General features: G+C 33.7%; 1 protein-coding gene across 7 annotated transcripts in view; it reads right to left on the bottom strand.

Moving 5' to 3' along the window:
• Positions 1–379: 379 nt before the first annotated feature.
• The window catches only part of KIF20B (kinesin family member 20B), a 68,874-nt gene continuing 55,926 nt past the window's right edge, over positions 380–13,327 (bottom strand). For 4 of the 7 annotated variants that reach the window (XM_016127939.2, XM_036223628.1, XM_016127941.2 and 1 more), the window contains 8 exons: positions 11,139–11,318; positions 10,063–10,173; positions 8,016–8,213; positions 7,169–7,237; positions 5,708–5,803; positions 5,150–5,300; positions 1,760–1,899; positions 380–620 (listed from right to left, as the gene is read on the bottom strand). In XM_016127939.2, the coding sequence (XP_015983425.2) occupies positions 543–620; positions 1,760–1,899; positions 5,150–5,300; positions 5,708–5,803; positions 7,169–7,237; positions 8,016–8,213; positions 10,063–10,173; positions 11,139–11,318 (1,023 nt within the window). In that variant the 3' untranslated portion in view covers positions 380–542. The remainder of the gene's footprint in view (positions 621–1,759; positions 1,900–5,149; positions 5,301–5,707; positions 5,804–7,168; positions 7,238–8,015; positions 8,214–10,062; positions 10,174–11,138; positions 11,319–13,327) is intronic. The other 3 variants (XM_016127940.2, XM_016127943.2, XM_016127945.2) reach the window with 1 other exon arrangement.

Genomic DNA, 13,327 nt, shown 5'->3' with positions numbered 1-13,327 from the left:
TTATCAGTTGTTTATTTCTGGAATTTCTGACAATATTTTTGGATTGCAGTTGACCTGGGTAACTGAAACCAAGGAAAGCAAAACTTGTACCTATTTGGCAACAGGAGATCTGTATGCACTTATGCCCTGGATCTCAGCTATAATCCAAACAGATATGTAAAATCATCTGTATTTCCTCACAGAGTAAAAACAACTCATAAGGCATTGTTAAATAAATGTAAACCAAATATCTGACCCATGGCATCTATGTATAGAAAACAAACAAAAATAATACCATCTTTCCTAGGATCCTCGCTGATCCGATGCTTGGGATAACAGAATACATACAGTTTGAAAAGAAGCTATTACAAAAAGCTTTAGAAAAGTAGACAAGTAAATATATGGTTGAATTATTTTCTTTATTGAATTAAAATTATGAAATGTATAAAACAGCAATACAGAGGGATTTGATGCCATAATATATACAACTATCTTTAAAGTCAGGATGTAAGTTACAATGATTATGAATATAAAATCTGTATTAAAACATTCTCCATAGTGATTTATTTGGCTGTTTTAGTTCGAAGTCGTCGTTTGAGAATCTGATGATCACTTTCCTTCACTTTATGATCCATCAAAATCTGAAATTAACAATTTAGAAATTTTTTAATAAAAATAAAATCTTATTAATAATTAGTAAGATAAGTTCATGAGCTTGCTAATAAATGTAACAGGTACATTATATTTTTTGTCCTCTTGGACTATAGGTACACTATCTTCTACAAAATAAGCACACCTACAGTAATAAATTTTGTAAAAGATTCTTTCAACACTAAATAATTTTAAATTAAAATAATCTACATTCCGTATTAAATTCAGGACATACACAGTTTGAAATAATTACTGACCTATTTGGAAACATGTGACTCAAATAATTTTTAAGAAATGATCTTTCACAGCAACAAGTATATAACAAATTAGAAAGCAGAAAGAGCATTATATTGCAACTAAAAAGGGAATCATTTCAGGCAAGTGAGGAAATTTCATACTAATCAGACAGATGGTGAAAAGTGACCACAGAATAGTACTTCCAACAGCATGTCCTAATTGACCCCAAATCTTTACCACTTGTCTTTAAGTGTCTCTCTTATATCTAATAGCTACTATTACAAAAAGACTGTCCCGATTTTTCTTGGCCACTTCCTGTTGAAGGCTTTCCCTTTAATTACTTTTCTATTTTCACTTTTATCCACTAGGCAAATGTGAGCACGATAGAAAATTAGAACTTTCCCTGTAATAGCACAGCCTGTTCTGAGTGAGGAGAATGAGTCATAGAGTCAGGGTGACAAACTACAGTCTTTTCTTAATAGAATCTGTAAGGTTTAGAGGAAAAGTGGGAGGAAATGACTGAAGGTCAATTCTATATTTTTACCAGGCACACGTAGGCCCAGATTTGTACAACTCTTGTAATAAATATAAGAAAAATAGATGTTAGGAGCAAATAAATTACTAAATAAGGATAATTCTATTGATGGAATTAAAATTACTAATGGATTTATAAATGTCAATGCATGATATGAATGCATTAATGTAGCATTTACATTGAATTACTATGAATTTAATACATCTGATACCAAAAGTAAAACGTTTAAAGCATGTTTTAAGAGATTTGATCTAAAGAATAAAAATTCAATTATAAAATTTGAATTGTTATAAATACTTCAGAATTAAAAAGAACATGAACAGTTTTACTTTTAAGAAAACTGAAACAGTAGCTTACCACTTGGCCAGATATATCAATAGGAGATGAAATTTCATTTGTGTATAATTTCCGTTTGGCCCGCTTTGGTCGAGATACATTTTCTTTGCTTACTTCATTTGAGAGCTTCGAAGAGCTCATTGTTTCAATTATTTTCTTTGCTATGAAAAAAAAACATATTAATTAAATCCTGAAATAACTTTCTAACTGCAAAAGTTTAAAATCCTTAATAAAAATACCAAATTAAAAACAAAAGCACTGTAATTTATAAATGGTGAAAGTACATGAATAGACAATCCAAAAAGAAAAAAGTGAAATACCTAATAAATGCATGAAATATTAACCAAGAGCAAAAGCAATAAAAGCGAATAAATAATATGTCATTTGGCTAGTGTTCAAATAGTGAAAAGGTTTGGTAAATTAAATACCATCAGTAAAACTCAGGCGTCTTTAATGACTTCAAAGAGGTTTATTCTATGTTAAACAAAAATGTGGTATCCATATACAGTGGGCCATAAAGCATTAAAAATAAAGTGGTAGATCTAGGTCAATACTCTCATGTAAAGATGTCCACAATGAATATTAACTAAAGGTAGTTTGTAATTTTGAGTCCTTTACTTATAGTTCTCACACACACACACACACACACACACTGAAAGAGAGCAAACTGTTAATAGTTGGTTGCTTCTGGTCAGTGGAATATGAATTTTTAAATTTATTTGTACATTGTTTTGTTTTTCAACAGACACATATTAGTTTTAATGAAACTGGGAAAATTTCTGGATAGAAAATCCATATACATGATAGCAACTACATATTTTTTAAAATAGAAAAAACATTTAAGAAAATATGCTAAATTGAGGATCTCTTTGTCAAAGGCTGAGCTGAGCTTGGGAGAGCTGAGCTGCCAGATGTCAGAGTAGCCAACTGACAAAAGCTAAAATGAAAGTAACGCTTAGCCTTTAACCGCTTATAGCAATAGAATAAGCAAGAAGCTAAACCTGAGAATGCCCAACTCCCACACACCCCCTTGTCCGTATTTCCCCATGGAATGGCATGTAGTCCAGGTCAGATGGATAAGCACACAAGGGAGGGTCATCTTATTGCCAAGGGAACCCTGGACAAAAAGGCTCATGCATTCTGTTTTACGGACCTTGAAGCTGGAGGCCAGGAGGAAGGGCCAGGGTTGAAAAGTAGAGATAAGAGTATAGAAAGGTGTCTTCGAGTTCCCTTCACTTCTCTGTCACAAGAAGGCAGAGGCTCCTGAGGAAGTTCTCTGACAAAGGCCCCTAATAAAGAGGCTTCAAATGAAGGTGGCTAGGCTGGGAATGCAGGTATGTATAAGAGCACGGCTGGCCAGGGGCCCAAATCCTTAACTTAACTCAACTACAGAGACTGAAATTAACTCACTTCAAAGACTGAAATGCATTGGCTGTGTACCAAGTCTGGTGCAGGGAGGGAAGCCTTCCTCAGTGAGGCCTAACAGGTAAAGCCTCTGTAGTTGCCCATGGTCAGCCTGAATAAAATCACACAAGATTCTGGCCTGGTGCCACCAAACTCCTCATTACTATGTATCAGCCACTATTCTAAGAGCTGAGGACATAAACTAGACAGACATTTCACTTGTGGAGCTTATATTCTAGTGAAAAATATGGCAAGAAAACAAAAAATTATAGTTTAAATAATTCAGTTTGCACTCTGAAAAGATCACTTTGTCTGCCATGTACTGAATGGATAGGAAACAGGCAAAAAGACCAGTGATACCAAATAGTTAATTAACTGGTTGTCAGAACTAATCTGGTCCCCATCCCCCGCCCCCGCTATATTTCCAAGTGATCAACAATAGACATGCATTATAGTTACAATCCAAAGTAGGGATATCTTATGTTCCTAGAAATAAATTTATAAAAAGTCCACATCAGGTATATAGGTAGAGAAGTTATAAAGGAGCTGAGTCAATCTTAAGTAAGAGAGTCAATTACCATATGGGTAACTCCCTCTCCTTGAAAACAAATTTCCTTTTAATATATAAGCAATAGTCAATACAATTGAATCTAATACAAAAGAATCTAAAATAACAAGTCCTGCTTTTCCAAATTTAGACATTTAACAGTTTGTTATCTGTCGCTTCAGATTATTTCTATGCTTACGCAAACTAGCCCTTTAAAAAATATATATATACACACACATATATACGTATATGTGTGTGTGTATATATATACCAAAGTGTCTGGTAGGGCTGCAGTTCCCACACTGTGCCCTGAGACAGGCTGCAGCAAATGCACAGGAGCCCAGGTCCACTAGTCTCTGTAACTACATTAAAGGGCCTGCTCTGGATGTTCACAGTGACAACAGCTCGTTTAGTTTCAAATCAATATTGTATTCCTTTTGATGATGATGTATCTTTGCAACCAGGATTTTCAGAAACTGAATTTTCAGTGGTTGTCTGGCCTTAAATACTAATGGATAGAACTATTATAGATGTTTCTTTAGGTGCAGAAGCACACTGAAAATATGACTGAGTTACTAAGGGCACTACGAACCAAGAAAGTTTGAAAACCTCTGTAGTTAAGTTTTTACAGAAAGTATTTTTATACAACCTATCTGATTCAATTCAACTGTCTCTGTTTATAGTCCCTTTCCCTCCCTATGCTCCTCATTTCTAGTCTCCAATTTATCCTATTACTACCACTCAGGTAATCTTATGAAAACCTGCCCCTCTACCTGCCCCTTCCCTCAATCTCTCCACATTTTACATACCTGATCCATACAGGTATCTGGAACTGCCTGCACATTCCCTATACTCTTCCTATGTTAAAACTGTTCCCTATAGTAGATGTGTGTGTATACATATATATGAATGTGTATGTTTATATATATATACACGTGTATAGTGTATATCTGAGCACATATTAATATACAGGTATTAATATGGCTATTATGAAGAAAAAACCATTAAGCAATTAAACTCAATAGACATTTATAGAAGTATGTTTTTGAGATATTATATATAAATAGGTAATGTTTATCTATGCCTAGGAAAAAAACACTAATAGAATATATACCATGATACTAACAGTGATATCTCTGGAAGGTGTAATCCTGCTAACATTTCAATACCCAGTTAAATCCCACCTCTTTGGTAAAATCTTCCTAAAGCCCCCTAATTAGAATAGCTTGCTTCCCTCCAATATTACCACAGCACTTTGCTTGTATCTCTGTAACTATATTAAGCAGCCAGCTCTGGGTCAATTACTTAAATATAGGTCTTTTTCCACTAAAAAGTGAACACCTAACAGAGGACAATGTCTACCTGAAATAATCACTGTTGTTGAGATTCTATACCAATGAAACATTAGAAAACACCCTATTATCTAACATGAAAGGCCATTTAATTAATTTTCTGCAAACCTTTTGATTGAAGAATTGTTGGAGAATGTTGTAAGAAGTCTCCAAATTTCTGTAGCGTTCCTTCTTTTCTCTTGGGGGCCAAGTTTATATTAATTGCTGATGCCTGACTCCGTAAAGAATATGTCTTCTGGGATGATGAACGTGTGAACACCTAATAAACAAATATTTTTTGTAATTGTTGATGAGGAATGTTAGAAGGCAATAGTAATAGCCATGGGTGTATTAAAGAGGCCAGACAAAGGTTATAAATTCTCAGGCAGGAAACATGGGATTAAGTATACGAAAGGGACGAAAGGGCCAGAGGATGGCAAAATGAGTATAATAGGCACAGTGCTAAGTCAGAAGTGAACACAAGAACTGCCTGCTACTGGCCTAATGCTAAAGTTTATATTTTAAAGTGAATTAGATGAATGGGTAATGGAAAATAAATGAGTTATAACCGGATGAAACTAGATTTCTGGATAATTAATAATGAAATTTGACATCTTTATTTTCATATTCTACTTTATAAATATAAGTTACAAAAAAGGTCAATTATAGGCAAATTAAAAAACAAACCTTTTGTTCTTTTTTGACAGAAAAATTTCTCTGCTCTGAAACAGGGGACTTAGTTCTGGGTGTAGCATTCTTCTTATTTTCACATTTCACCAAGTCCTAAAAATAATACATTTCAGCACTGGTTAACTTCTTGACAATATGTTAAGAAAGAAAAGTAAAGAAAGAAAATGGTTCTTAACCAGGGGCAATTCTGACCCTACAGGACACTGGCAATGTCTAGAGATATTGTTGGCTGTCATTGCTGGGGGAAGGCGCATTTTATTGGCAACTAGTGAGTAGACGCCAGAATGCTGCTAAACACCCCTATAATGCACAGGACAGCCTTCCAAAAGAAAGAGATATCTAGTACAAAATATAAATTGTGTTGAAGTTACAAAATCCTGATGGAAAGTATGAATTTTTTTCCATCTTTACTGAGATATTACAGAGATATAACCTATATAAGTTTAAGTTGTACAACATGTGATTTAATATACATATATACTATGAAATGATTGAAAGTATGAATTTTCCACACATACCATAAATAATGAAATTATGAGAGAGCTAAAAAAGATAGAATGGATAACAACTTTTATTTGAACCCTATCTTTAAAATAAGACACATGTAAAATAAAATAAAGCACAGCAATATACCTGTCCTTTCCCCAACTCCCAAATCCTGAAAGTATCTATGTCTAAGACCTCTAATTGAACTTTGGTAGCACTGAAAACAAAATAAAACGAACAAACAAAATCTTTAATATAAGCATGGGTAAAATGTGAAAATCAAGAAACATACTCTCTCTTCCCTACTAAATAGGCATGACATCATAGGAAAAGCCTTTTGTAGTATATACTAACAGAAAAGAACTGGTACAAATTCTACTTCTACCAAAGGTTATAAGCATAAAAGGGAAAAAAAGGAGAAGCAGAGAAAAGACCAGAATTCAAGTTACAAAGCAAGAAGCAGCCATAAGGGTCATAAGCAGCAGGCTTCTCTTTAAAGGGGAAAGACAGATGGCAATCATGGGAAGCAAACGAAGAAGGTACAACCCCATCACACTTGCAGTGTTCAATAAAGAGCTCTTCGGTGTCTTCACTGAAGTAGAATATAGCACTATATACAATACTCAGTTTATTACAGCAGTAAAGAGCTAGCAAAATCATTTAAAATTTTTAACTGATTTACCTTACAACCATCTGTATATCTATTCTTAAATACACATGGGGAATATATAACAATAGTAAAATGAATAAAATAATTGTATTTAACCCTGTGAGTACACAGGAAATTTTCCTTTTCCCTTAAAAATATAATCAAGGAAAAGTCGACACAGATGATAAAATACTTGGTATATTAAAATGTATTAAATATAAACTATAGAATAAGTTAACTAAGACTCTACAAAACAATCTCTAAAGATGTTCTAAGTATAGCAGAAAATATACTAAATAATATTCATTTAGCAAATTTATTACCTGACAGAGAGCCTCAGGAGTATGGTTAATACTCTTTCTGCTCTTCCACCAGCTTGAAAATATACTACTCTTTAAGGAGTAAAAAAAAAAAATGTTGGAGATATAGTTATTGTGCTGGAGAGTTAATATTTAGTTCTAAACTTAAAACAAGTAACTATAAAAATAAATATTACCATTTAATATGTATCTATGATATGTAGAGCAAAAACTAAACATTTAAAATATATTATATCTACTCCTTTATTTCCAAAACAAAGAAAATGAGGATCAGAAAGTTTATGTGGTATGGTAGGAGGTCTGATAACCCTACAATCAGAAAGCTGCAGTAAGAAGAAAATAGTTTTAGCCTACTACTAAATAGAGGTCTGAATTTTAATATGCTGGCTATTAGAAAAAGAATTTCTCTTCTAAAAGGTACCAGTTATGACCACTGAGACCTAAGATTTTAGTTAAATAACAAAAATTATATTCAACCAAGTTAGTGTTTCTATTTCTCTAATTTCTTTATCGACCATTTTTCTCTTCCATGGGAGCAAACATGGCTAAGTCTGAACAGGACAGGTATACTGAAATAGCTCCCCAATAAAACTAACCATCATTTGACCTAACACAACCTCACTGAAGTAAGGGATAAGCTATATATTTTAATATCTATACATAAGCTTTTTGTTTGAAGACTATTAAACTATAGTGATATTCTTAAAGAGTATAGAATATGCCATAAATTATGATGTTGGTCTCTGCAGTGCTTGTGAACATGAAGGCAGTGTAAAAGACTTTACTATAAAACTATATATAATGATAATAATGTTTGCTTGTTATATTCACTCATTGGTTAAGTATTTACCTCCTCCATTTCATTACTCTTCCTCTTCCGAGCCTTGGAAATCTTAACTGTCACAGGTAAGGTGCAACCAGGGTGTTTCACTGCCATTTTGTTTGGCTGTAAAGGTGTAAACTGAATCTCTAACTCAGGTTTTGGAAATCGAGTAGTTTGATTATTTTCTGTTGACACTTCACAAGAGTCAAGGACTACAGATTCATCCTACAACAGAATTAAAAAAAAAAAATCTAATTTGCAGAATATGAATTTTGTAAATTGCAAGGAATTTACTTTCTCAAATACATATTAAAGACAATGAATTGGCAAAGATAAAAAGTATGCTTGGGTCAAATTCACCAGACAAAGACAGAGAGAATGAGTTACCATCTAACCTTTATTACAATCGAGGGAAACTTAGAGATTAGTATTTCTCAAACTTGTATGAGCATAATAATTATCTAGAGAATTTGTTTGGAAGATTCTTGGACCTTCTGCAAACCTCCTATATCAGAACTCTCCAAGGAAAGAGTCTAGAAATTTTAATAAATACCTAGTTTGTAAATGGATTATAAAGTTTGCTGCAAATTCTTTGCTACTCTCCCCACTGAGTTTTATTCATCTTCCTTGAATCTGGGCTGGCCTTAATGATGTCCATTCCATGACCAGCAAGATGTGGTGGAAGTAACATCATGGTTCTTCTGAGGCTCAATCCTAAGAAGCCTTTGAACTTCCACCCTGTGCTCTTGGAACACTAACTTATGGGACACTCACCCTCAAAATACCCCAGCTCAGAATCTAGCCACTGTGCTGTGAGGAATCCAGGCCACAGGGAGAGGCCACATATATGTCCAGTTGAGCTACAAGAATCAATTACCAGCTATGTGAATAAATCATTTTGGATTTTCAACCCAGTTGAGCATACTGATTTCATGAAGGCAAGAAAAATACACAAAATAGCCTAACAACACCATTCTCCAAAACTGTGAAATATACAAAAACTGCTGGAATTCTCAATAGGAAATCAGGAGGTTTTAAGACAGCATACATAAATTTATAAAAGAATAAACGTTCCACATGTGACTGACTACGCAATTAAGAATTAATCTTTTCTATGATTTGTATTAGTCTCTAAGGTCAATGCTAATTATTTGAAACTCAACCAAAAACTATCAAGCAAAGGCCAAAAGAAAAGAAATAGCTTGTTAGTTCTTCAGAGTAAAAAGTCTTCTCTTCCTGTTATCTGCTGGGTAAAATTTTATTCACTTTTAAGACCCAGGATGACATTACTTTCTCTAAGCCACATCCACTATCATTCAGGCAAAATTCATGGTATTCTCCTCAGTTAGTGTTTTTTCTTTAGCAATCTCTTCCTAACACTTGCCCATAAGGTAAGGTTAAATAAGGCAGTCATTTATGTATGGGTCTTACTAGTTTCTTTACTCCTTGAGGATGGCGATCATGTCTTATTTATGTTTGTATTCTCAGTATTTAGCAAGGTTCCCAACATTAATCTTAATAAATGTGTTAAAAAAATTGTTTTAAGTAATTTTATCTTCAAAGCTGTGACTTAGAATTTTTATTTATTTCATATGTAATCTGAGAATCTCTGTATTATCCAAAGTTTTTCACAGAAACCTAAGCCCATCACAAATTAAGGAATTTCATTATGAGTGAGATTTGATGCTAGTTATTAAATGGGTATGATTTCAAAAACGTATATTATTTAATAGATACTAATGAAAGGAACCTAATAAGGGTACATTATTATGTGTATTTTATCTTTTATGGGATTTCCTATTTCTGACCAACAAGTTTGTTTAAATTAACAGATCTGTTGTTTGATATCAACGTCACTTTGAGAAGTTAATATTTGGAGACCTAACAATCTCCCAAAAGAATTTCACCTCTCCTCAAAAGCCTCTAGTTTTCCTTCCCATAGCTGAGAACACATATAGATAACTGTATAGCAAGGTACCTACAATTGATTAAATTATACTTCCATATGTTATTTGGTAATTAATGGTCATTGGTAAAGGGGGTAAAAAAGTGGACTATGTTACCAAATGCCCACCTCTACTTCATTCCTGGAAATTTCAAAACTCGTTGACTGCGGTTCAGTTTTAACTCTGCCAGGATCCGTTGAACTTGTATGTCTGGGCTTGATAGTCATAGTTTCTTTTTCCTAAAGTAAAGAAATATTAGAGCAACAAGCCGCTATAACAGAAGTAGATTAAAACACTTCACCTAAAAATATAAAATCAAGATTTGGGTGCAATAAATAGAGGAAGTAATCGAACACATCTTCAGTGACCATGTAACTTTCCTTGCTCCTCCCTTTCATCCTCAGAGACTCAGGAAATTTTCCAGCCTTTTCTGAGTCTGATATAAAGAGAATGTAAAAGATTACATTCAACTTCTGAAGTGTTTTACATATATTGTCTTATTTTACTTTCATTGTAACTCTGAGTTAGATCTGTCAAGAATCATTATTCCTACTTTCCAGGTAAGGAAAGAGAGAACTAGAAGTGTCTGTGCTGAGCTGGAATTTGAACTCTAATAATACAATTTTAAAAAACTAAAAGAGTCTTGGAAATGCATTAGAGTAGAAATGACCATATTGACAACTAACACTTTTCTTACTGTACAGTGTTATCCTACTTTCTCAGTCACAGGGTATGTTTCTATTCTTAAACCCTACTTAAGGGATTTATAAAAAAGTATCAGATTACGTTTTTTAAACCTGATAAATTCCAGCGTGAGCCTTCTCATTACGGCTATCAAAATCAAAAGTCAAATGCATACCTTATGTCACCGACTCATTATTGCCTTATAAATAAGATTCTACTGAAATCATGAGGAGATAACAGCATATACTTTCACTGTGGTGAAAATTGTGCTAATTGTTTTACAAGTGCTCTCAATTAATTTTCACAATTCTATTTGGAAGACATTATTATCTCTGAACCAATCATAATAAATTCTGAAAACACGAAATTCATGGAAAAAATCCAAATAATTTTTTAAACTCTGATTCTTCCCTGGTCTACCAAAACTTACATTTTTAGCCTTTAGTAATTCATCGAATAATTCTGAAATTTTTCTATTTTCAATTTTTAAAAAGGCATAAAAAAATAAGGATTTACTGACTATTTTAGAGGCCTCTGAAGTGATCTTTTTTTGTAATTGTTCAATTTCATTATCTTTCTGTAAGTTACTGGAGGCCAGTGCTTTCAGCTGTATTTCTAAAGCTGCAACCAGTTGATCTCGTTCTTCTCGCCACTTTTGAAGGTTATTATCTTTCTCTGCCAGCTGTGCCATAAGTATTTCCTAACAAGGAAATAGAGAAAATGTTAAAATAAATCTTGAAACATTATGTATCTAAGAATTTTTTTGAAATTTTTATTATAAATAACACAAATACAATTGTGAATATAATACATAACAGATTGCATAGTATACTAAAGTATTTACTGTACATGCAAAATGAAATACATAATGCTTTTATATATATTTTTTAACATCTATGTGGTGCCTCATTCCAAAAGTCAGTTTACTGGTCACTTCTTTCAATAAAAATTATAACTCAAACTGATATCAGTATTTCCCCCAATACTGAAATAAGAGGATAAAATTACAGTAACACAAATGACAAAACTAATAGCAACAATAGAGAAAGGAAAATAAAAAACATCATTAAAAATAGGTTTAAACAATCAATGAATAGTGCTAACTTAAAATATGTGCAAGACCTAAACATGAAAAAACTATAAAAACATTGCTGAAAGAAATTAAAGAACACTCAAATAAATGGAGAGATATTCTGTTCAAGGGTCAAAAGACTCAATATTGTTAAGATGTCAATTCTTCCTAAGTAGATCTATAGAGCTGTTAAACAAAACAGCTATAAGACTTTTTAGAAGAAAGGGTTTATTAGACCACTGCTAGCAAGAAAGACCTGGTCCTAGGGCATGAAGTCTAAACCACCAGCAGCATGGCCAAGTGAAAAGACAGCATGTCCACAGTCTAGAAGTTGAGTGTCTTCATACATCAAGTGTGTGTATGGGCGAGGGGGAGATCGGGGGCATTCTGAAAGAATTTACATTAGCTATACACAAAGCAAGTGGGAGAAGCTGAGGTGGGGCCAGCACTGGGATAAGCATAGAGTCTGTGAGGAAGAAGTGTCAGCTCCTGTGGATTAGCTATAAGCAGCAGACTGGAAAGTTCATGTGTAAATAAGTAGAAGCTCCTGAGCTTCGATGGCATCTGGGTATTTTCTTTTAGATAATCGTAGAAATAGCCACCTGGAAATTAATCCTAAATTCCAAATGATATACAGAAATGTGAGCTGTCTTTTGTCTGAGCTGGCCCACAGCTATTATTAAGAGGCTAACTGTTCTTTCACTTTCTCTCACTCTCTGGCAGCTGTTATTTTAATTCAGAACGTTTCAGAATTTTCTTCTTTTAAGCGTCAAGGAAATTTCAATCAAAATCCAAGCAGGTGTGTGTGCCTGTGTGTGCATGTGTGTTATAGAAATGGAAAAGCTGATTCTAAAAGTTGGAATATGGAAATGCAAGTGATCTGGGACAATCAAAATTATTTTGAAAATGAAAAACAAAGTACGAGCAATCACACCATGTCATTTCAAGTCTACTATAATAATCAAGACTGTGTGATACTGGTGAAAGAATAAAGGAACAAAGGAAGGTCCACAAATATATGGTCAATTGACATTCTACAATAATACCACAGAAATCTGATGGAGGAAAGGACAGTCTTTTCAAAAAAGGGTGCTGGAACAACTGAACAGCCAAGTGAAAAGAAAATAAACCCCAACTCTAATCTCATACCATATCATAAAAATTAATCCTTGGACAACTGATTTATGACAAAAGTTGCAGAGCAGTGGGAAAGAAAACAGTTATTTCAAAAAAAAAACACTACCAGGAAAATTGGTAATCTACATTAAAAACAAACAAACAAACAACAACAACAACAGACAACAACAACAACGACAAACCAGCCTTGACCCCTGTCAGGGGGGTAAAATTATCCTCTTCCATTCAAGTTCTTCTGACTGGACTAATAAACAACACATGACAGATAAGCAGGAGAAAAACCAATCAAAGTTTACTAACACGTATGCCTCCTGCAAACATGGGAAAGACCCAGGAATACTAACTTGCAAGATGGCAGAAGCCATCACCTTAAATATCTCCTTGCAGCTAAAGATAAACAATGTTGGGGGAGGAGACTCAGTTAAGGAAGTCACCAGAAAAAGCAGTGTGAATACGGGTAAGACTGTTATGCAGAGTTAATCCTGCCTTTTCTATTCATA

Source organism: Rousettus aegyptiacus, unplaced genomic scaffold (assembly GCF_014176215.1).
Source record: "Rousettus aegyptiacus isolate mRouAeg1 unplaced genomic scaffold, mRouAeg1.p scaffold_m13_p_6, whole genome shotgun sequence".
In the NCBI taxonomy this organism is placed as follows: domain Eukaryota; kingdom Metazoa; phylum Chordata; class Mammalia; order Chiroptera; family Pteropodidae; genus Rousettus; species Rousettus aegyptiacus.
Note: the sequence above shows the minus strand (reverse complement) of the source record. Positions and strands in the feature narration are given on the sequence as shown.